The 23,651-nt window shown below is 38.4% G+C and overlaps 1 protein-coding gene across 1 annotated transcript; it reads left to right on the top strand.

The window, feature by feature from the left end:
* The first annotated feature begins 13,416 nt into the window (after positions 1–13,416).
* Positions 13,417–23,311, top strand: ufl1 (UFM1-specific ligase 1). The gene is made up of 19 exons (XM_067572261.1): positions 13,417–13,633; positions 13,831–13,976; positions 14,223–14,251; positions 14,386–14,483; positions 15,223–15,337; positions 15,522–15,652; positions 15,737–15,795; positions 15,880–16,026; positions 16,781–16,956; positions 17,052–17,231; positions 17,355–17,481; positions 17,601–17,723; positions 17,948–18,068; positions 18,153–18,319; positions 19,299–19,429; positions 19,595–19,675; positions 19,764–19,849; positions 19,935–20,115; positions 22,841–23,311. Exons 1-19 carry the CDS (start codon positions 13,557–13,559, stop codon positions 23,057–23,059), a joined length of 2,394 nt encoding a protein of 797 aa, XP_067428362.1. The 5' UTR covers positions 13,417–13,556; the 3' UTR covers positions 23,060–23,311.
* Positions 23,312–23,651: the final 340 nt, after the last annotated feature.

Below are 23,651 nucleotides of genomic sequence, written 5' to 3'. Positions count from 1 at the left end.
ACAACATATCTTAGCAATGTTGGGAACTGACAAGAGGAAAACATGAAATTCCAACCTTTACTGTGTCTTCAGAGACTGCTGTCTAGGTGGAGCGCCACAAAAATGCAGCGTGAAGCTCAAAAATCTCCCACAGAAATGTCTCGTCCTGACCCCAAAACTTGTTCATAACTCAGGTTTTTTTCAGCTCAGTTGACATCACTGCCTCATTGGTGAAATGACTGAAAGCTGTTTCTTCATGTGGCATCCTCATAACCGGGTATATTTAGCCAATTGTATGAAATGATCTTTTAAAAAGCACTTGTGTTTCGTGTTATAAGGTCAGAGTATCTTCAAACAGGCGGAAGTTTAGTGAAATTATTGGAGCTTGTGTGTGGATTGGTGGTCACCCTGCTGCACCCTCATTACACTTGGCAGCATTATGTACACCCATAACCTCTCCAGCTAAAGCAGGACTTAGACAGCTGACGCATTCTCCCTATTCCCCTTTCTCCCCTTTGTCTGCCTCACTTCCACTTTTTCCGTCTCTTGCCAGCTACCGCCGCCGCTCTGTCTGATTCGGCAGATATGCAACACAGATTGAAATATTGTTAAATTAGCTAAGTATACATTAAAATGTCTACCCTTAAAGAGCTCTGTTTGTATATGTTGTGACCTCAACACACCTTTTTATATTGCAATCAGTGAAATTAGCCCAAGGCTAAAGGCACTCTGAAGCTTTTTTTAATACTCTGACTTAACTGGGGCTCTTAGCCATGGGGTAGCAAACATTTTGTACTGCTGTCTTTTGAAGTGGGTATGAAAAGACCTAAATTTAACTGGGGTAAGAGCTCAGTCTTTCATGAAAATATACTTTAAAAGGAACACTCAAAAATGTGTTCTCTACTTGTTTGTTTCTGCACATGTTTTGGACAGAAATGAATGAGGTTTGTGTTTGTTCTGCAACAGGAATGTTTGGCCTGAATAAATAAGTTCCACCTACATGTGGCCACCACCACCACCACCAACTGCTATAATCACTGTCAGCTCCCACCACCCACTCTCACCTCGAGGAATCAGAGAAAGATGAGAACCAAGGTGTCAATGCCATTGGAAGGCAGGAAAAGACAGAGAATGCACCTGGAGCTGCCTGGTGTCAGTATCAGGTCTCATGCTAGCTTTGCTTCTGTACCTGCTGTATTTTTAGCTGGAGATAATGGGGCATTGAGTCAGATTTGGGTTGTCTGAACTTCCATAACTTGAATAAACAACAAAGCACCATGAAAATCAGTATGTTTATATGCACTTAAAGGGAAACTGCGGCTTATTACAATGTGGGATTCATATTCGTAGCTCAGGCCATCAGTTTTATCAGTTATGATAAAATTGTACTCGCCAAAATAATTGCTGAGGTCTGAGAACACAGCAGAATTGCTAAAAATAGTCCCAATGGGGCAAAGAGCAGTCAGACAGGTCAGATAGGTTGTAAACAAGCCAAGAGTTTGGCTACTTTATCTCAGTGGTGGTAAAAGTACCAATACAGCGATGTAAAAATACTCCATTACAAGTAAGAGTCCTACATGAAAAATCCTACTCAAGTAAAAGTGCATAAGTATTATCAGCTTGATGTAGTTAAAGTATTGCAGTAAAAGTAGTGGTTTGGTCCCTCTGACTGATATATTATTATATATGACATCATTAGATTATTAATACTGAAGCATCAGTGTTAGAGCAGCATGTTACTGTTGTAGCTGCTAGAGGTGGAGCTAGTTTAAAATACTTATACTTATACTTACACTTATATACAGTTAGCTAGTAAAGTCCAATAGTTAGTTTCCAACCAAAGGCTCACCAGATAAATCTGAGGGGTCATGAGATGATTAATGAGGAAAGAAGTTCTGATACACAAATCTGTTTTCATTTTTTAGACTTATTCTCTAATCTTTGATTTTTGGTGAAATATTGGATAATTTGAACATTTATTGAAATAAAACCATGTGATAAGTTTAGAGGGAAAAATCACTATTTGGTGTACAGTACTTGAGTAAATGTACTTAGTTACTTTCCACACCTGCTTTATCTAAACCACTTTACTTAGAGGTAAAACCAAAAGCTAGCACACCCATGATGTCGCTGTGGTAGATATTGACAACAGGCCTTGTTAAATTTTAAATAAATTTGAGTTACCGGGGGTTTGTTTATATCTGATGTCTGATGACTTGACTGTACATTCAGAGCTTGTTAGCCTGTTAGCCAGTGGATATCATTCCTGGCTGCCTAATAACTGTCTTGCATATTGATTTAAATACCTTTAACATTTCCAGGTCTCTTCTTATTTGTCCTACTGTCACAGCATACAGGAGTTGGTAGATTTCTATTTATTGATGTGTTAAAATTACACACATGTAGCATTAACACATCATAATAAGTAAAACTTATTATGATTTGATTTCATAAGTTATCAGGTTTCCTTCCACTCGATACCCTCACATCCTGTTAGCATGTCCTGCAGTCTTGTGGGCTGAAAGGTGTGCAACAATGCTTGAAAAACCCCAAAACTGAAAATTTGATACATTTAGAGGCCCAGACTCAGGTATACCAAGGTAACATTCAAACACAACACCAAACTTTCCAACTCTTATTTGAACTCTTCTTTCAAACTCTGTTTTCATTCTTCACACAACTACCTCTGTCACTTTTTGTGTGTACATTATGAATGCCCTTGAGGAAAAACTGTCTGTTATCCCCATTTGTACAGAAGGCTTTTAACACTGCCAACAAGTGTGACAAGCTATAAACACTTTTGTCTCTAAACATTGTCAGACGACACTTCATATGCACTAGTTTCTTTCAAAAGTAGCTTCAATAAGTCTATCAACACAGTGTCTTATATCACAATGCTCCTGAAATACATAAGCCATAGTTCCAAAATAAAGTCTGAGGTAAGGGGTAACCAGGTTACTACGGTGCATGTAAATGTGTTGTCTGACTTCCTATGTCACCTGATTTCTCAGAGTAACCTGCTTTTCATGTTCGCATGTAAATGTGTTGAGTGTAACACTTTTCACGTGCATTTAAGAGAACAAAAAGGATTAATATTAACAAGCATCTCCCTTTTTGTTCAGTGGCATCTTCAAAGAAAATTCCTCACACAATCAACAGTACAGTATAAGTTCAACTGTTTGAAGTCACAGGAGAGAAGTATTCTCTGCCGCTGAGACAAACGTGTGTACTTATGGACTTCAACTTGATTACAATTCAAAGAGGCAGTCTCACAATGCTTATTCACTGTGGAAATATGACCTAAATTTTGTCGTAGAAGCTTGAATGCTTTGAAGTTTGAAATTAGACCGGGGAACATTTATTCTTCCTTTAGAAGGCAGCAACTTATCAAACACTTTTTTTTAAATTTAATTCTTAATATCAAAGCTTTTGAAGACTCAATTAGCCACATCTCTGGTCTTGTCGTACAGCTACTTTAGACTAAGATTTAATAGAGGGACATAGAGAACGGGCCTGTGATATAAACAGGCTGTTAGAGTTGTTTCCGGCCACTATCTCGTAGGAAGCACTGCAGCATATTTCAGCAAAGGAGCATGTTTGCAAAGCATTACAGCTCTGTGAATGACATCATTCAGGATTCCCGGCCCATCACACAGCAACATAAACCGCGGAGCATCTGGTTGTTGGGTGTGTGTGCATAAATCCAATCTGACTCCAATCTGTTAAAGAGAGCAATCTGGTTACACTGCTGCAAACCAGCATGACGGAGAGAGATTTAGAGTTCACATAGCACATAAGATGAAAGACAGACCAAACATTTTTCTGAAATAGTCACACATATCTGCAAATAATGAAGTCAGCAATGTCTAGATTACTTTACATCAAAGAAGATTTAAACAAACATGTAGGATAGTATATTTTGTAAAAAAAATATATATATATAATACATGTGAGTATAATTGTGTTTGGGTTGAGTCCATCCTCACTATGCAAACTCCAGTGTCCTCTATTCAGGTTGATTTCATTTCTTTCTTACATTTATTTAAATTACAGTTGATGTTTTCCATATTTTTACTTAAAAACTGTGAAGCAGTTGAGAGTGAAAGTTGATTATTGATATAAAATAGTAGTATAAGCAAAAAAAAATCCTACCTCAAGGTTCACTCACTAGCTTTTACCAGACCTTTCAACCACATCTCATGGTCTTCATCAGCATATGGAAAAGTCTTTAATTGTCATGAAGATGTTGAAGACCACGAAGACTGTGGGATGCTGTTGAAATCATTGGAAAAAGCTAATAAGTGGATCGTTTGTTTGTTTGTTCGTTTAAAATGTTAATCAATAGTGTTAGAGACAGACACATAGCAACATTTTTGAAGATAAAAACACACAATAAAGCTAAAAGATATTTTTATTGTGGTCCTTGTCAGGGAGGGGACTGACAGATGAGTCAACAGATTGAATGATGTGCAAAAACTAAACAAGCAAACAAAGAATCCAAACCAAGATTAAAAAGAAAAACCTTTGTGTCCTCAGAGATCCTACAAATTGTGCATAAAAATCTGTGACTCAGTACGTTTACTCAAGATCTGTATTAAAGTACAGTTCTGTTATACTTACTGTTAAATGTCCATTTGTGCTACTGTATACTTTCACTACATTTCAGGGGGACATTGTACTTTTTTGTACTTTTACTTCACTACATTTATATGACAGCTGTTATTAGAAGCTACTTCGCTAGTTAATATTTTATATGCAAAACATGACCAGCTTATAAAAATGATGCATTGTTATAGATTTAAATACCCAACAGTAAATAAAGCAGGTAAACTCAGCTCCACCTTGACCAGCTTCTTCTTTCATGTGAATGTACTCTATCATTACATTCAGTGTATATTACATGACATCAATGTAATACAATGGAAATGTTAATGGTTCACAAATACTGATCCACACTTACTCACGTAATTTCCTGCATAATAGTGCTTCAAGTACATTTTGCTGATTAAACTTCTGTTCTTTTGCTTGATCTTTTGCTCTTTTTGTAAAAATTGTAAGTAAAAATTTCAGTGCAGGACTTTTTGCAGGCTAATTTTTACATTGTGATATTTCTTCTATTTCTACTTTTACTTCTGAATTCAAAAACTAAAAGCAATTCAATGTCTCAAACTTCAAGGTCTTAAAGTGAACAAACAGCAGACAAAAAATATCAGTTCCACCTTTAATACAGAGATCTCATGATAAAGATTTATTATGTACTTGAATATACATGGTGTTTTAAAATGTTAATACATTATTACAATACAGATTTTTGCAAATTTACAGTGAAAACAAATGTGTGCAATGTGATCATACAGGGGCACATAATAAATAAATAGCATTTTTGTAAGCGTTGCATCTTTACATCTTGTTTTCAACATGGGATAAAGGATATTACATTTAATATTTATTATTTTTATAAGAAGCATTTTATGTCAAATTACTCATTTAAACCATGTGGTGACACAGTGTTCAGTGTACAGCATATTCAAAAAGTTTCACATATGACAGTTTGAATGCGATGTCTCATTGCAGTATCAATTTACATTTTTCTCAAATTTGAGCACAAAAGCCGACCTTGGTTGTGTGAAAAAACCTTCACTAATTTTCATTTTAACTTTAATTCAATAATGAACTCTCTCACATCCACCTGCACTATACTAAAAGAACTGTGTGCATTTGCCACAAAACATGCAAATGTCACACACCAGTTTGGTGTTTGGAAAATAGGTCAAAAAAAAAAAAAGATTCAATACATCGCAGTGAGGACATTTCTCTACTCCATTACCCCCACTCCAGGGATGGTGCATCCCACCCACACACTTCTCTGAAACCGTCCAAAACCCCTCCATAACATATCATGATCTTATCATTTTCCTTTACCTTGGCTGGTCACTTAAATCTTCGCTTGAAGGCAGAAATTATATGGAGGGAATCATATAATATATCCTCAAGTTTGAACAAATCTACTTACAACTTTCTCCTGATTCTAAACCTTAGCTTGAGGGTAGTGATTAGTTTCTTCTTTACCCTCTTGATAGAAAGTATGTATTTCATCAAACTGGCAGACCAGACTGCAGCCACACTGTATGCGGATATGGAGGCTGGCTATGAAGAGTTTATCTCAAGAAGTTCTTTGTCACAGCAGGCTTTTAAAGCGTACATGGCTGTGAGACATAGCTCACTTTTGCAAGACACAGAGGGACAGCTTTCTCACTGAGATTGTGCTTTTTTAAAAATTAACTTGCCATTAATTACATATAGGCCTGCAGTGAATATGCATACGACATATAATTACAGTATTTCACTCCTACCAGGTCTTTGCTGGCATGATGGAGTGCTTCATATAACACAGCACCATCTGTTGACCTCCCTGGAAGTCATTTAATGGCTTGTACTCTACTGCTCCCTAGAGGTTAGACATTCGCACTGCAACTTGAATGTTCCATCTGTGTATACAGTATGTGCCTTTTACATGCCATATCATATTTCACTGTGTAGGAAAGATGGCAGGATGGATAGTCTAAGATGGGGATTTCCAAATTTCCAAACTGAAAACAGGCAGCGGCTGGGAAACAGTTTAGATTCAGGAATTGCATTCCACTCATTATTTGGTCATTTGCTCTGATTGAGTCCAGAATCAGGCTGCAGTTGGCTAAAAGATTGAATGATTCAAAGGTTTATTTGTCACATAGACAAGCAATATGTGTAGTCAAATGAAAGGCTACTATATAAAATGTGAAGAATTAGAAAAAATGAATCTCAAGGATAAAGAATGTATATTTAAATGTGTAAAAAGTACATACAGTATGTCAGAATTTTAATTTTAAAATCCCCTTCCACTCAAAAATATGTTTTTCTTCTTGTTTCTACAGTTGGATGTTTGAGCATCTATGTGCAGAAGGACGAATGTGCAGTTTGTCTTCACATTCATCTGCTGAAGGAAGAACGTTCCTCTGAGCTCATTAAAAATCAGATTTTAAGGAGTGGGCCTACAAGCAGGATTTGCGACATTACAACTGGAACAGTATACACAACACTATACACTGACTTTACACTGCACACATACTACTACATAGTATGAGAAAAAAAACATTGTAAACAAGTCAGTCAAACAATTAGTAATAAAATAATATAAAGTGTGTGATAAGATATGATAAAATATACACTAGTTTTATAATTTAGTGTAATAAGTGTGAGAATTACTATCCTGAAGGGATGAACAGCACCATGTTACTGTGATCACAAGTAACATGTGTATGCTTTCTAATCTACTGTGTGCACTAATCCATGTTATTCTCAGTCTACATGTTCATTTGTCATCAGCTGGATGGACCTTTTTTTTACAGCAGACATTTTCACTTCTCACCGCAGATAAAGCACATGTGTAATTAATAACTTTAATTAATGATGGCTCATTTCCATTTAAGGCATGCCTAGACCCAACATGCATCATACCGAGGCCCTGAAACTGGAAAACCAAAATGGAATGCAGCCATAATTTATCAGTTTGTGGTTTTCAGGCTGTGAGGTGTTGAGCTGCGGTGGGAGTATAGTAACAAAAATAAGGACTTTGGCATTAAAAAGACTGTAATGTTGAAAGATATCTACTCGATTTGACTTATTGAAGCTTCATATTAGCGTCAGATAAACTTTTAAATACATTTTTGCACAGAAGGAGGACTGTGTATTTTCCTCCCCTTACATTATAAGTGCATTATGAATGGATTCTCTAATGGTCAGTGTGAACAGAAGGAATGATTACAGCAAGAAAAACATGTTTCAATTTTTATTTGGGCTCCTGACTGTTGTTTTAAGACAGACTGGCAAAATAGTGAACCCTTTAATAAGAATATGGTTGTGTTCGAAATTGCATACAAACATACTGCCTACTACGTACTCAAGCAGTATGTACTGCATACTGCCTACTAAATGAACAATCAAGTATGCCATTACCAGCAGACTGTTCACACTGAAGTATACTTAAGCAAGACAGTCATGTGACTGCACACATGACTGGCAGCTGGTCCCACCCAGCCAGCAGACTCTCACATCTCCAAAAACGCTGCGGCAAATTTCCAAACCGTTTGGATTAACTGACCACATATTGGGAATCTAAATGGTTGAAAAAATATTAAAACTTAATAAAGTGACGTATTAACAGCTTTTAGCCTGGCTCAAAATCTCCACCCTTGCGCAGTCTGAAGAGACGCAATGCATTTTGGGGAAGTTGAGTATGTCCAATAAGCTCACGCCGCATACTCAGAAATTCTTGCTAATCTAGTATACATCAGGGCATTTCTCATGTACACAAAATCCACATACTACACAGTTGGAATGTACTATATACTCAATTTGACATCATACTTAGTATGAATAGTAGTTTGTATGCAATTCCAAGGGGGCAAGATGGCAGGCTGAGTGGATGCTTTACTGTTAGCGGATGCAAACTTTCCAGAAAATTCGATTTCATACCAAGATTTATCCGACAGAACTTTTCAAAACTACATTTGATGTCAATCTGTCAATTTTCTGTCGTGTTTAGTAACATTATGGCATCTAAGTCACCAAAAAAATACATGAAAGAAACAACATCCATTAATGATAACGCCTACAACACCTAAGAAAAACAAAACCTCAAAAAAGAATGAAGACAGGTGAGATGGAGTCAAACCAGATATCTAATGCCACCCTGCTAACTGCCATTCAGTCCTTGATTGATTGATTTGACAAACAAGACCAAAAGCTTGAAGAACAAACAGCCAAGATAAAAGAAAACTGTGACAGCATTGCATTCAACATGGCGGAGATCAGTTCCTGCAAAAAGTCAGTGGAGGAGATAACCAAAACTTTGCTGACGCTGTCAAAGGAGAATTAAGTACTGAGAAAGAGAAGCCAAGAGCTTGAGAGATATAAAAGGCGATGGAATCTGTGAATCGATGGATTTAAAGAGAAGGAGGGAGAAAACAGGATATCATCCACCTCCTTTGCCAAATAGTACCACATCTGGCACCAAAAATTGAGGATGTTATGGACCCTGATCACAGGCTCAGCCAGAGATTGGAGAACGAAACAAATTTTAATATTACATCAGATGATTGGCTAGATCGATTCCCAAGTAAATATAATGCCTTTTGCAATGAATTAAAATTAAAAGATGTTTGGAAAGAAAAGAACAGTTTTCTTAGTTTAAGCTAAATGGTTGTTGGTTGGTAGATCTCTGGTTAGTCAGTAACGGCATTTCCTTCAGTGTATCAAAAGTATCTGTTGATGAGGCCCCATTGACTTACCACACTCTTATATCTCTAGAACTAAAAACACCAGATGTTTTCAAGAAGAAATAAGGGATATTGGAAATTCAATGCAACTCTTTTATTACACAAGGATTATTGTCATACAGTAAGATCTATATTAGATCAAATGAAAAAGGCAAAAGGGACAATAATCTCCCTTTATATTTGTCCAAATGGGAGTTCTTTAAAATATAAAATAAGACAATATTCAATTACATTTAGCAAAATATTGGCCAATGAAAAGAAGAGAAGGAAAAATAACAAATTAAAGAATTAAATATATATTGTAATATAACTAATCCATCTAGTGAAGAAAAGCAAAAAATCATAAAGTCACATAATAAATTAGATTGCATCTTCAAAGCTAAAGCAAAAGGAGCTTTTATCAGATCAAAAGCCAAATTGATAGAGGAAGGAAAAAAAAAACACTTCTTACTTTTGTAAATTAGAAAAACGAAGACAGGGGGAAAAAATGGAATTACAGCACTACCCATCGACAACAAAGAATGCACTGAACCCAGTATGATAACCAAATTTTTCTCCTTTTGTAAGGAATTATATACATCCTGTTTTTCACCAAATCAATGTTCAAAATTCTTTAATATAGTAAAAAGCAATATCCCAAAGGTTAATAAAGAATCAAAAGAACTTTGTGCATCTGACATATTGATATAAGAATTGGACAAGGCTATAAGTTAATTAAAAAAAATTTCACAGTCTTTTAATGTGATTGCTGACAGACATGCCCCTTATAAAACACATAGAATTAAAAACAGATACAGTCCTTGGTTCTCTCCAGAACTCTCCAATGCCATCCACAGCAGAGACAAAGCCTGGTCCAAGGCTAGATCCAGTGGCACCCCTGAGGACTGGTTAACCTTCAGGCAACAAAGAAACATTTGCACCAGTTTGATAGGATGGTTAAATCAAATTATTATCAGACCGCTCTCTCTGCCTGTGATAGTTCCACTAAATTTTGCAACACTGTAGCATCTCTTAAGAATTCATCGGGGTCACATCTCCGACCACAAATCAAACAAGTATCTGGTCATATTTCCAATAGATCATCAATAGTTGATGCTTTTAAGCACCATTTCCATCTAACTGCCCACTTAATCTGTCCACATTTAGCACATGTTTTTAACCAAACCTTTTTAATAGGCATGATTCCAGTTTTGTGGAAAAGCAAGCTTTGTAGTACCCTTACACAAAAGTGGTGATGTCTCCGATCTCAACAACTACTGTCCAATATCTAAACTTCCTTTCCTAACAAAGATCCTAGAATCATTGGTCAATGTATAACTGCACACCTTTATTGATTCACTGAACTTACTTAAGCCACAACAGTCTGGTTTTCGCTCGAGTCACAGCACAATAACGGCTCCAGTTTCAGTCATTGATAACATTGTCTCCTTCCTGGATAAAAGAAATTTTGTGCTGCTCTCTTCATTGATGTCTCAAAAGCATTTGATACTGTCAATCATAAAATCCTACTCCACAAGCTATAGTCTATAGTTTAGATAAAGCCACGCTTAATTGGTTCCACTCTTACCTTAAAGAGAGAACTCAGACTGTTGTTGCTGATGGTACTCAGTCAAGCCATCTTACCATCAGAAATGGGGTGCCACAGGGGTCTGTCCTTGGTCCATTGCTATTTACATTACATAATAAAATTCTCCCTAATCGATACTTCATTTACCATGTTTTTTCCAGATGGCACAATTTTATATGCCCCAGGCTCCACCCAGCCCAGGCCCTGACTCATCTTCAGTCTGCCTTTGATGCTTTTCAAATGTCACTCCTTAATCACAGACTAGTTTTAAAACAGACAAGACCAAGTACATAGTGTTCTCCACCTCCAACAGTGACTCTGATTATCCTGCCATTAAAATTTTAAATGGCACCCATATTACTCATGCTGAGTCATCCAAATATTTAGGCATTTGGCTTGACAGCAGACTGTCATTCAAGATTCATATTCAAAATTTGACTCAAGACTTAAAAATCAAAGTAGCTTCATGTATAGAATTAAAAGTTGTCTGTCTTCTTCCAACTGTAAAACTATTGTGCAGACAACCTTCATGTCTGTCCTTGACTATAGAGATATTCTGTATTGTCATGTTGCCCCCATCAACACTTTAGCAGTTAAACCCTGTGTATCATAGTGCTCTATGCTTCATCACAAATGTCAAATTTCGTGCCCATCATTATTTTCTGTATCACACAGCTGGATGGACTTCCTTACAGACAAGAAGAAAAAAACATCTCATGTTATTCATCTATAAAGCTCTACTGTTGACACTTCCAAACCACCTCACATCTCTTCTCTCATTAAATCTGCAGTACACAATCCAGTAACTACTTAACCTTAGATATCTCTCATGTATGCACTAATGTTGGCTGAACTGGTTGCAGGTACCATGCACCCTTTAAATGGAATGAGCTGTAAACTGGCCTCAAACTTAAGTCTTACATTCCCCTTGGACATTTTAAAGCCTTATTATCTTATGTTTTTTTTATGATTCTTGTAAATGTTTTTACTCATTCCTTGTTTATTGTGTAGTTGTGTTGTTTGTCTGCTGATTGTGTTCTTGTCTTATCAGTGTTTTCTTGTTCTCAGGTCTTTCTTGGAAAAGAGATCTTAATCTCAGACTGTCTGATTAAATAAAGATTAAATAAAAATAAATAAAACTGAACAAGTCCCCAGGATCAGATGGGCTCACTGCCAATTACATTTACAAACATTTTTGGAATGATTTAAGGGCACTTTTGTTACAAAAAACTATGAAGAAGGTGGCTTAAAACCCAATGTATGAATGGAACAATAAAATTGAAATGGCTTAAATCCTATTTACAGTCACTAGATAGTTTATGGCACATTTTTCCAGATAATTGTATTATTCTATTAGAGGCTTAAATTTTATTTTGAAATGTGATTATTACATCAAGAAGCTGCCTATAAGGTACCCAGCTGTCACCAGCAAGTCCTCTCATACTGGTGAATGTTGTAATCCTTGTTTTCTAAAGGATGGGTGGGCAGAAATATCTGGTCAGTTTTGGATCTCTTAGACATAAATGGAAATTTGTTAGCATATAATGTTTTGTGTGTTAAATTTGATTTCTTCTCGTCAACCTCACTAATGCTATCCCAAAACCATTCTTACTTGGCTAAAGAGTGGTTTTACATACAAATTCAGTATTAACATTGCCAAATCTGTATATTGGAGAATTCCAGTTCCTTGATAAAAAAATAAATAAATAAAAATAAAAATGTAACAACTGTCTGATTAGACACAAGTTGACTTATATCCAAACCAGTTCAACAGTGTAGGCTATCTGATTTCAGGGACATGGATCCTGCCAGAGAACTAAGATTAAAAACAGAATTCTTATATTACCCCATAATACCCAAAGCAAAAGAAATTAATTTTTAAAATAATTAATGACATATATCCTTCTAGCAAATTCCTTAGATTAAGATTCAGTTTTGAAAGTAATAGCGGTTCATTTTGCAATTCAGATCTTGAAACTACGGAGCATATTTTCTCTGCTTGCTGTCACTCCAGTGTATAGACTGGATATTAAAGAGAAAAGAGAAAATTTGCTGATTAACACAGTTCTCATAATGGCAAAATATTATAAACAAGCCACATTTATTAAAAATGCACCTATTTTCAAGCTTTTATAATGAGTTTCGACTGTACGGTAAATCACTGAGGTATATGAATTTAAAATCTACAAATAACAGCTGAAATGTACACAATTTTACAAATTAACAGAATGTATTAAGCTTTAATTCAAAATGAAGACCTATTTATGTTAATTTATCTTTTTAACTTAATTAATTGTGTTATTTGTTGTATTATTTACCATTTACATATTTTAATTTATTGTATTATTTGTAATAGTTTAATTGTATGGTTTTATTCTGTCCTTTTTTTTCGTTTTGTGTTTAAATTTCTCTTACTCAGACGAATGCCGAGGTTTTTAATAACATGGCTGACTTGCCTAGCTGTTTGTACATCTATTGTTCAAAAAAGCATTTTAAAAAAATGCGATTCTGAACACACAGCTCTCTGGTGACGTCAGGTTTTCCTTCCGGCTCTCCGTCCTACGTCAGCGTATGTTGACGTGTGGCTGAGCTTAGAGCTGTACTCTCTTTAGCAAGCTAGCTGACACTTCTTCTTGGTGATAGTAGTTAACGAAACTGCTGGTCGTTTTTTGCAGACACATAAACGTTTAACAATGGCAGCTGACTGGGAAGAAATTCGCCGGCTTGCCGCTGACTTCCAGAGAGCACAGTTTGCTGACACAGTGCAGAGGTAACCGCATTTAATAAGCAGCTGTTAGCAGCAAAGCTAATACACGCTAACATTGAACTTTGATTTTAAAGTAACGGTCAGTTGGTTAGTTTGAGTTGTTTCCTTTCTCAGTTGTCGTTGGTAATAACAAGGAACAAACATAGGTCTAAAAGAAGGGAAACGCCACTTTAAGCACTTTTGTAAACCTCTCTCCACAGGCTGTCGGAGAGAAACTGCATTGAAATTATTGCAAAACTGGTTGAAGACAAGAAGCTGGATGTGGTGCACACACTGGATGGAAAGGAGTACATCACTCCAGCTCAGATCAGCAGGGAGATCAGAGATGAACTCTACGTACACGGAGGTGAGTTTAACAGCCAGCAGCATGTGAAACACAACTTCCTGAAATATGAACGACATCTACTGAACAGGTTTTTCAAAAAAAACAGCTGTCTCATTACATAAAAACATATGTAACAGTCATATACTTTCTGTGGGGTGTAGTCACTTTCCCTGCATTCACTAGTCAGTCTCAAGAACACTATTGTTAAGTGTAGTATATTCAGAATTGGACATAACAGTAGTTAAATCCTATTGTTCTGTTTCACAGGACGAGTCAACATCGTGGACCTCCAGCAGGTGTGTATTAACCCAGTGTGTAACCATCGGTCCTGTACCATGTGCCAATAGCAAGCTGAGACACAGAATTCATGTTATCATAAGTTTCATATTAAAACTTCCACTGAATGTTATTTTGATCATCTTTCTTACAGATTATCAATGTGGACTGGGTCCATGTTGAAAACAGAGCAGGTGACATAGCAAAGTCTGATAAAGGTGTTCAGCTTGTTCTGGGACAACTGATCGATGAGTGAGTATGAAGTGATCACTTCTACCCTACAGAGTGTCAGTCAGTCTGTCCATCAGGCACATGCAGTATATGGGAGATGTCAGCTTTTTAAACTTTTTTAGGCAAAATATTATTTTCCATCTACCCACCAGCCAGTCACAGACCTAACACTCTATTCTGCTCCTTTAGTGCCATTTCTGCTGCCTCTCTGTTTGCAACTTTGAACAAAATGAAACATTCCTCCTGCTCCTTGGACATTGTCCCTTTCCAATTTCTTAAGGAAAATGTAATACTATTAATCCTTTTATTCTCCATATTTTTAATTGCTCCCTTTTCTCATCTTTCCCATTCAAAAAATGTCCTAGTCCAGCCTTTGTAAAAAAAAAAAAAAAAAAAAAAAAATACTCAATCCCAGCTGTTATACATCTATAAATTAAAGTGGGATTGCTTTGACAGTGGATTGTGCAGGTCACACTGTTCCCACTGGTTTCCCATCATACTTTGATACTTTGGCAGGTATGACAGTGAAACAGGTATTAAATCTCATTCTGTGTGTTATTAGAACTGTACCAGTTCATTAGTATCGTCTGCTTGGCTGACAGACCAACCCATGTAATACTCTCCTGTACAATTTCCATTTTGTGGTCAATCCCACAACAAGTGCAACAACATTTCCTCCACATAACAACCATACCAGCACATCTTTACATTTCACAGCTGCGCCTGTCTTTACATTTTGATGATCTTGTGTTGTGTGTAGCACCTACCTGGACCGTTTAGCTGAGGAAGTTAATGACAAACTGCAGGAGGCCGGTTTGATCAGTATTGCAGAGCTGTGTAAGAACTACGACCTCCCGGGAGATTTCCTAACTGAGGTGAGTCACACAGCCAGCAGCCTGTCTGGCATGTGTGCATCACACAATAAATCTCAAGATGAATGAGGCAATAAATTATAATTGTGTCATCTTTGTTGTCGGGGTGATTGATTCCTCTTGGCACGCTCAGATGACTTCAGATGACTTGGAAAAAAATAACTGTGTGTTTTCTCATGTATCTCAGGAGTTGTCCAAGCGTCTCGGGAGGCTTATCCAAGGAGAAATGGACCAGTACAACAGAGGGGTCATATTTACTCCAGCTTTTGTTGCTCGCCACAAAGCCAGGATACGAGGTCTTTTCAGTGCCATCACACGGTAATCATTGCTCCTTTACAGTATCAGTCAACTGTTGTTTTGTATTTTATACTAAACGCTCTCCTTTCTTACTTTCTTCTGTAGGCCAACACCTGTCAGCAGCATGATTGGAGCTTTTGGATTTCAGGAACATCTTCTGTATTGTAAGGACAGACAGCTGTGATATTTTATTGTTGCTGGTGTATCACAGTGTGATATATTGTGATGATGGGTTTCGTTGTTGCCAGCTGTCCTGGAAGAGCTGGTGAACACTGGACGCCTAAAAGGAACGGTGGTTGGAGGGCGGCAGGACAAAGCTGTGTATATTCCTGATATTTACTCCAAAACACAGAATGCTTGGGTGGACTCTTTCCTCCAGCAGAACGGATATTTAGGTATGATTATTGTTAGTATTATTATTATCACATTTCTGCTGCATCTCATTTCCTTTTTTCAGCGTTGAACCTCCCCTTCTGACTTTATATCATACAATCAGTCCCAGTATAAAACTCTATGAAATGACTGTCTGTGACTTGTTCAAATGGACAGTTCTCACCACTGTACTTAGCATATACAGATAGCCAGAGCACTCTCTAATTGTTCCAGACAAAACATGAACAGTCAAGGGCAGAAATCACAACATCTCAAGAATGAACAGAAAGTCAAACGAAACCACCAGTGAAATTGGATTTTTTTTTTTCTTTTTAATTTGCATAATGTTTAGAGGATATCCTATTATTAACTATTATTCCAATTTAATTTTTTTTAAAAAAGCACACAAAAGGCTGTAAATGACGTTGTTTCCCAGCAAAGTCTACAATCCAGACATATTGGATTCCAATAATCACTAAAACCTTCTGCTAGTTGGTGGGAGACTGGAAAATGCAACATTAAGGGGAACTTTCTACCGATTTTAATACATCAAGTGTGTTTCCAGGTGTTGGGTTGCAGTAGAAGTAATGTAGGCAGCAGGTTTTAACAAGAAGAAAAATGCCTGGAATAAAAAAAACTTTCTGGTTTCTGCTACATGGAGGAGTCATTTTACGGCGGCCCCTGGCCTGTTTGGAGAGCCAGTCCACACAAAGATAGACTTGAACCAGAATTTTATGATGTGTGTGTGGTGTTACTGATGAAGTCTTCCTCCTGCAGAGTTCGATGCGTTGGTCAGGCTGGGGATCCCCGACCCCTCCAGCTACATTAAGAAGCGCTTCAAGTCCAGCAAGCTGCTGTTCCTCAGAGCGGCCTGTGTGGGTCAGGCTCTAGTCGACCAGGTGGAGGCCTCTGTGGAGGAAGCTGTCAACTCTGACACATGGACTGACATACAGGTGCTCTGTCTTTAACTGTAAACCCCATTCATTGTTAATTTTTAGGTGAAAATATTTGTGACTTCAATTCCTCATTCTCACTCCGGCTGTTTTAGCCGATTTTGCCGAGCTGCCTGTCGATGGAGGACATCGGGATGTTGATCAACCAGGCCATGAGGAACACTAACGTGCAGTCCTCTGCCAGGGTGCTGGGAGGCACTGTCGTTGTCAGCGAGAAATTCATCAGCAGCTGCCTCTCTTTATTCGATGAAGCCATGCAGCAGAAAGCGCAGAAGGTACAGCGTCATCTGTCACTCATGTCCAAATAAAACGATTTGAATGTAGATTCTGTTATTAAGTAATGAAGTTTAAAACACTTAAAGTACAGCGTCTTTACTTTTCTGTGATGCGGCTCTCAGGAAGTTAAGAACAATCCAGTGTTTCTGATAACTGAAGAGGATCTGAAGCCGTCATCCCTGCTGACAGAGAACTCTGCACTGTCGAAAAAGGAAAAGAGAGAGGCAGAGCGCAGGAAGAAGGCCACAGGTCGGTTAAAACCTCCCCGCTTGACGCTGCACACACAAACGCAGAAATTCTGTGATATGTGATACATTGAAGAAACTTATTTTTCTTTGAGGTATTAAGTTTAGCTGTTTGTCTCCCAGAGGGCAGCGGCAGTGTGAAAGCAGGCGGAGGAGGCAACGCCAGAGAGATCCGGATTCGTAAAACCAAGAAGAAAGGGAGGAAAGAGGAGGACAGCGATGAAGAAACCGGACCTTCGCAGCAAAGTACACTCACAGCCAAAACAAAATATTATCTTCACTGGGACATAATGTCTCTATATGCACATTAAGCCTGTTCAGTGAGGCGTTTGACTGTAACAACAGTATAATGGCTGGTTGAGTAGAAATCTCTCTCTTGGGTTGTTAAGTTCTTTTTTTTTTCATGGAAGACAAAGATAACTGTAGCATCCATGTGAGACTAATTAGCTTGTGTTTCTATCTTTGTAAAGATCGCAACAAACAGACTGAAGTCCCCTTTATGACCCAGGAGGAGATCGAAGCTGCTTTAGAGAAGCGACTGAGTGACTGCCCAGAAGAAATCCTCTCTGAGCTGGCAGAGCATTTAGTACGGTAATACAGAGATTTTTGTCTAAAGTTTTCTCTGTTAACACTTTTCCAAAGAAAGCCGGAGAACAATAAGTCCATTCTCTACAGGCCTTTGACTAAAACCTACCAGGAGGTGCTGCGCAGCGTCTTCATGTCCTCCACCAGCTCTCCATCTGGAGCCAACAAGAAGAAGAGCATGAAGGATCTGCAGGAGGAGATCACCAACCTCTACAACAACATCCGACTGTTTGAAAAAGGCACCAAGTTCTTCTCAGGTAAATCCAGAAGCACCTAGTGGTTCACACTTTGCCTCATTAATTAGATTAAAGTCATTAATATTCTTGGATTGCATTAGAACCTAAGAAAGTAGCCAGTGAGTGTAAATACACACTATACATACACACAAGACTGAATTTCCATACTTTGGTCATGTGTTGACAACTGAGCCATCTCCATGACAACTCATCTATCTCACTCTGCTGAGTTGAAGAAGACCACTTTTTATAGTGCAGATTCACCAAAATGTCATCTTTATATGATGTTACATTATTCAGCTGTAAGGGCAAGGTGTAGCTCACAGCTAACTCACCAGTCTGAAGCAACATGAACCTTCCTGTTAACATCACCCAAAACATGTAGACATACAAAAACTCCAAGCATCTTTTTGTAAAATAGTGCAAACACACTGTTCTAAGGACATTTTAAGAACCACTTACATGCCAGGTGATGGTGTTTCTCAGCAGCCTAGAATCAGGATCAGATTACACTTTATTTTTACCTTTCGAGATCACTGTGCCAAATTAGGGGATCAAAGAGTCATAAATTCTAAATTCATGCTGTCGTGTGGCATTAAGGCATGGCAGACTACACACTGGACCTCAACCAATCATAGCTCGCTTCCAACAAATATTTCTGTATGTAATCAGGGTTTTATGGATGAAAAGTGACCATTCACACTCTGCTGTGAAGGTGGACATCTTTTCTTTTTCACTTCACCATGTTTATAGTTGTGAGGCATCCCAGTTGTCTTCCACTGTGACACACCACATGGGGTAAAATGAGCAATTGTCGTGCCCAATGATTATTTTTGTTCCCGACATCCCACATCTGTTGAGTCGGGTCATTATAGAGCTGATTTCTTGTAGTCTGATCTGGAATAACTTATTTTGAAAATAACATTATAATCCAGTGAAAACAGCAGAAACAGTTCAAGGTTCCAAGGATTCATGTAACTAACGTACTTTGACCCTGCAGATGAAACCCAGGTCCTCATCGCCAAGCACGTCCTGAAGACCGTGTGCACAGACGTCACCAATATCCTGGTGAACTTCCTGGCTGCTGACCTGATGATGTCTGTGGAGAACCCCAGCTCCATCACCAACGAGGTGAGAAGCTGCTCCCGCTCTAAGTGACAGTACATTACAGGAAGAGATAATCAGCTACAGAGATCACAGTGAAATCAAATCAGGACTGTGTGTCAGTGTTTGAAATGCACCATGGGACCTCGTTAGGACTTGTTCATCTTTACCATCTCTGATGTGTCGCCTCAGGTCAGAGTGAAAATTTTGGGCAAGCTATCAGAGGAGACCAAAGGGCCTCTGATGAAGCTGCACAACTGCCTGAACGGCAAAGTAAGTTTTGTTTCCAGTCAGTTACATCATCAGCATCAAATACAGAGACGGAAAGCTGAGACTTGACTTCACCTTTTGTTCTTCACAGACAATTGAAGACTTTGTGACCAACATAGAGATCTCTGCAGAGGTGTGTGGCTTCATGCTGAAGAAGGGAGACAAGAAAAAGGAGAGGTAATGAAAAGGCTGCTGTTTGATTTTTGTTTTTTGACTCTGTTTCTTAATTACTGACTTGTGTGCGTACGTGCGCTCCTCTCAGACAGGCCCTGTTCCTGCACCGCCAAGCTCTCATCGAGCAGCTGAAGGAGACGGAGGATCCCGCTCTGGTCCTCCACCTCACCTGTGTGCTGCTGTTTCAGGCCAGCACCCACTGCATGCTGCACGCTCCGGGACGCTGCGTGCCTCAGATCATCGGCACGCTCACAGGCAGGATACCCACGGTATGTCTCACACTTACTGACTCTAGGGAGTAATGTGACTAAAAACTGTAAGTATGTTAGCAGATGAGAAGCCAGCGAGGGGTCACGCTGCACCAGTGTCTGCCAAAGTTCATTTGTGAGTTAAAAGAAGCATCACCACCAAACTCTTAACAAGGCCAACAGATTTTTTTGTATATCATATCTATAATCTAAGATTATCAATTTAAAGGATTTGGCTGGTGATGTAATATATTTTTCTTATTGCCAGCAAATCTAAGGGCCGAACCAACAATGAACTCATCTACTTACAAGTATTGTGTGTGTATCCAAAGCCTGATATATCTTATTCCTCTGTGCCGTAGACCTCTGTTGTTGTGAGCCAAACTGCTGCACTGGATGACATGTTGGTTTGGTTCTGCACATGAGATTTGTTGACAGAAAGAAAAATATAGAAAATGGACAAATCCTTGAATAGAGAGATGAAGTGAAACTTCAGTTGCCTAAAAGATAAACCCAGTCTTTGACTTAAATATAACTTTAAGTCAGACATGCTATACATACTTTAATCTACCTGTTGCATAAAGCTTCCTTATGAGTGACTAATGTAAGACTGACTTAGATAGCCAGTCGCGCAATGCATTATGGGTTTACACAGAAGAGGAAAAATGGCGGATGCAACAGCAACATTTAGCAGCAGGAGATTGACACATTTTACACCTGCTGGAGGAATACAATCAATTTAACAGAAATCTGAAGCGACACCAAGTCTGAGAGAAAATAACTGAAAAGGTTAACAGCATAAATTCAACGGTTGTTAGAACTGTCAATGTTCAGAAATGTTTTAAGAATATGCTACAAGAATCCAAAAAAGAAATCAGGAGGACACCTAACCTGACAATCTAAGACCAGTCTAAGGCCAACTTATGCTACTGACCCCAGAATTACTGGTTTCTGCTCCAGTAGTAAGATAACCTCATTCAAAATCCCATTGACTACACAATTTGTAAGAACACAAATAACTAAAAATCCAGCCTTGACACAGAGCCTTTCTCAACAGTATGTTGTGTGGCTTGCTTCATATGTTTAGAGAATGGTAATGAACAGAAAAAAGATCTAATATTGTTTATCCAGTATTTCAGTTTTTATTAGCCTTTAACAAATGTCCTATAATTCTTGACCATCACAGATTAAACATCACTGCTTGACAAAAGAGGCACAACTATGGACGAGACAAGGTGTTGTGGTTAGTTCAGACATGTCTATAATAACAGCAGGACAGAACATTGTAGATGTTTTATTTAGACAGCAGCTGAAAAGTTGGTAAAATGACATCAGACTAGAGTTTTGGTGAATTTTTAAAAAGTTACAATGACGTAAGTTCCCGCACTGTCATGCTAGTAAGTGTTCATGGGAGCTGTAGTCTTTTTTTTTATATGCTCACAAAGTAATCACTGTCTGACTAGACTTAACTAACTAAACTTTGTTAAAATTACGAGGGTTTCAACTTCTAAAAGCAACTCCTGTAGTTGAGCCCATTTGTCCTAGAGTATGAATATTTTTTCAGAAAGACAGATGAAAGAAAGACTGAATGAAAGATTGCACTGAGTTACAGAAGCTAGTGGCTTCTAGCAGCAATAATTGAAAGTGTCTTCACATCATCCATGACAGTCTGGTGCAACAATTCAGAAAGCCAGACTCACAAAAGATTTTCATCAAGTCATCTAAAACCACTTGCACCCCACTTCCATCAATACAATCCCTATACCAAGAACGAAAGTGCTCTCCCTCCAGGAGGTTCTGTAAATCACTGCCGACCAGGACAAAACCGCTTCAAAAAACTTTCTCCCCACTTCACCACAGACCTTAAACTCCTCTACACCTTAGCCATCTATTGTCCCCAAGTCAGTCTGTATGGAACCCTTGTTCTGTGTGTATTTGTGCTTTCTGATTGTGGCTTTTGTCTGTGCAGTGATGTTAATGGAACTGTCCTGTTACACACCGTACCAGAGTCAGTTTCAACCAGCTCAGCTCAGCCGATTTAAAGTGAATGGAATTAATTGAAAAGTCACCCCAAAAACCAGCAGGGGGTTCATGTAAGAAGCAGTTTAACAAGGCATGCGAACATTTCTATGAAAAGAAATAGACAAATGTGGCCTAATGACTTTTTGGAATTGAATAATTATAGTTTTAGTCAAGTCAAACTGTGAACAATTCAATCCAATTTGAACAACTCTTTGGTACAAGTGAAGAAAAGTGATTTTCCTCTGAGTGTTCAAGTCAGACTCATCATTAGCAACTGACCTGCAACCAAGCATCCAATCAGTAGTGTCACTCTGACCTTTAACAAGTTCCCACCTATAGCAAACAAATGATTTAGAAAGGGAATTTTAAAAGCCAAAACTTGAATATTGTCATTTTGTTGACCATGTAACATCTGTAAACAACAGCAAATCATACAATTCTTATTTAAATGACTTTGTTGGAGATGAGAAACATTTTCAGAGCAGAGTCAACCGCTGTTTATCGCTCCAGCTTTCTTTCTCTCAAAGGATGACCTGCATCCTTCCATCCATCACAACCTGTTCATGAAGATTTTTTTTTTTTCCGTAGTGACAGGAGCAAAAACATGAAAATCATCCTAGGATTGTTTACATCCGATATTCAGACACAGCAGCTGTCGGTGTAATCGAGCGTTTGTTTAGCGAGTTAAAGTGCTGAAATGTTTGTGTGCGTCCATGTGTTGCAGGAGAAGCAGCAGCTGCTGTCTGCCTACCAGAGCCTGGTGGTGAAGCAGCTGGTGAGCCAGAGTCAAGGCAAGAAGCAGGAGGAGGCCGAGGGCGAGGAGGACAAAGCAGAGGAGCAGGACGAGGAGGCGAAGAGCGTCCGCACACAGCTCATGTCTCTGACACCTCAAGTGAAGGAGCTGGTGCTGTCCCAGAGGAAGACGTCTATGACCGAGGATTGAACACTTTCAAATGAGAAATGTCGGAACTGATCTATGATGAATCCTCTTATGGTCTTACATGCCCAGATAAATACTTTTAACACAGCTAGATCAGCTATTAAAACTGTATTTTTGTGACTTATCCATGTGGACATAATTCTAAATTATTAAAGTTAATTCCCATGTGGGATGTCTCCCGGTTAGTCCTATGAACATGAAAATCCTCAATGAGGTTCTGGTTTTCATGCATTCAATAAAAAACTCTCCTCTTCATGTGGTCAAGTTATTCATTGTCAAGGTTGTAGTCATGACTCACACTTTCATGTCTCCATAGCAACACTGATGTTCCTGCTCAGCCCTCAAACATTGAGCTTTACAGTTCACTCTTGACCTTGGAAACAAGGGTTGACAGCAACTCACTTTCTCTGCAGCTGATGATGACCATGCAATATGATCAAGAGCACCACAAGATGTGAGTAAGTGGATCTTGAGGTGAGATTGAACTGTCAACTTAAGGTCTGGAGGTGCACATTATAGCTCCATGGCAACTGAGCAAACATTCTGCTGATGAGGACTGTGTGGTACGCTCAAAAGCTCAGACAAAGGGAAGTAG

The sequence above is a fragment of the Thunnus thynnus genome, chromosome 18 (genome assembly GCF_963924715.1).
Source record: "Thunnus thynnus chromosome 18, fThuThy2.1, whole genome shotgun sequence".
Lineage (NCBI taxonomy): Eukaryota > Metazoa > Chordata > Actinopteri > Scombriformes > Scombridae > Thunnus > Thunnus thynnus.
This window is presented reverse-complemented; position numbering and strand designations above follow the sequence as displayed.

What these genes read in the sequence shown, in the direction of transcription:
- ufl1 (XM_067572261.1), top strand. Translation starts at nt 13,557, where the DNA reads ATGGCAGCTGACTGGGAAGAAATTCGCCGGCTTGCCGCTGACTTCCAG. An exon ending in TCAGGAACATCTTCTGTATT is followed by an intron (nt 15,796 to 15,879) that starts GTAAGGACAGAC and finishes CGTTGTTGCCAG; the next exon opens with CTGTCCTGGAAGAGCTGGTG. An exon ending in GCGCAGGAAGAAGGCCACAG is followed by an intron (nt 17,482 to 17,600) that starts GTCGGTTAAAAC and finishes TTTGTCTCCCAG; the next exon opens with AGGGCAGCGGCAGTGTGAAA.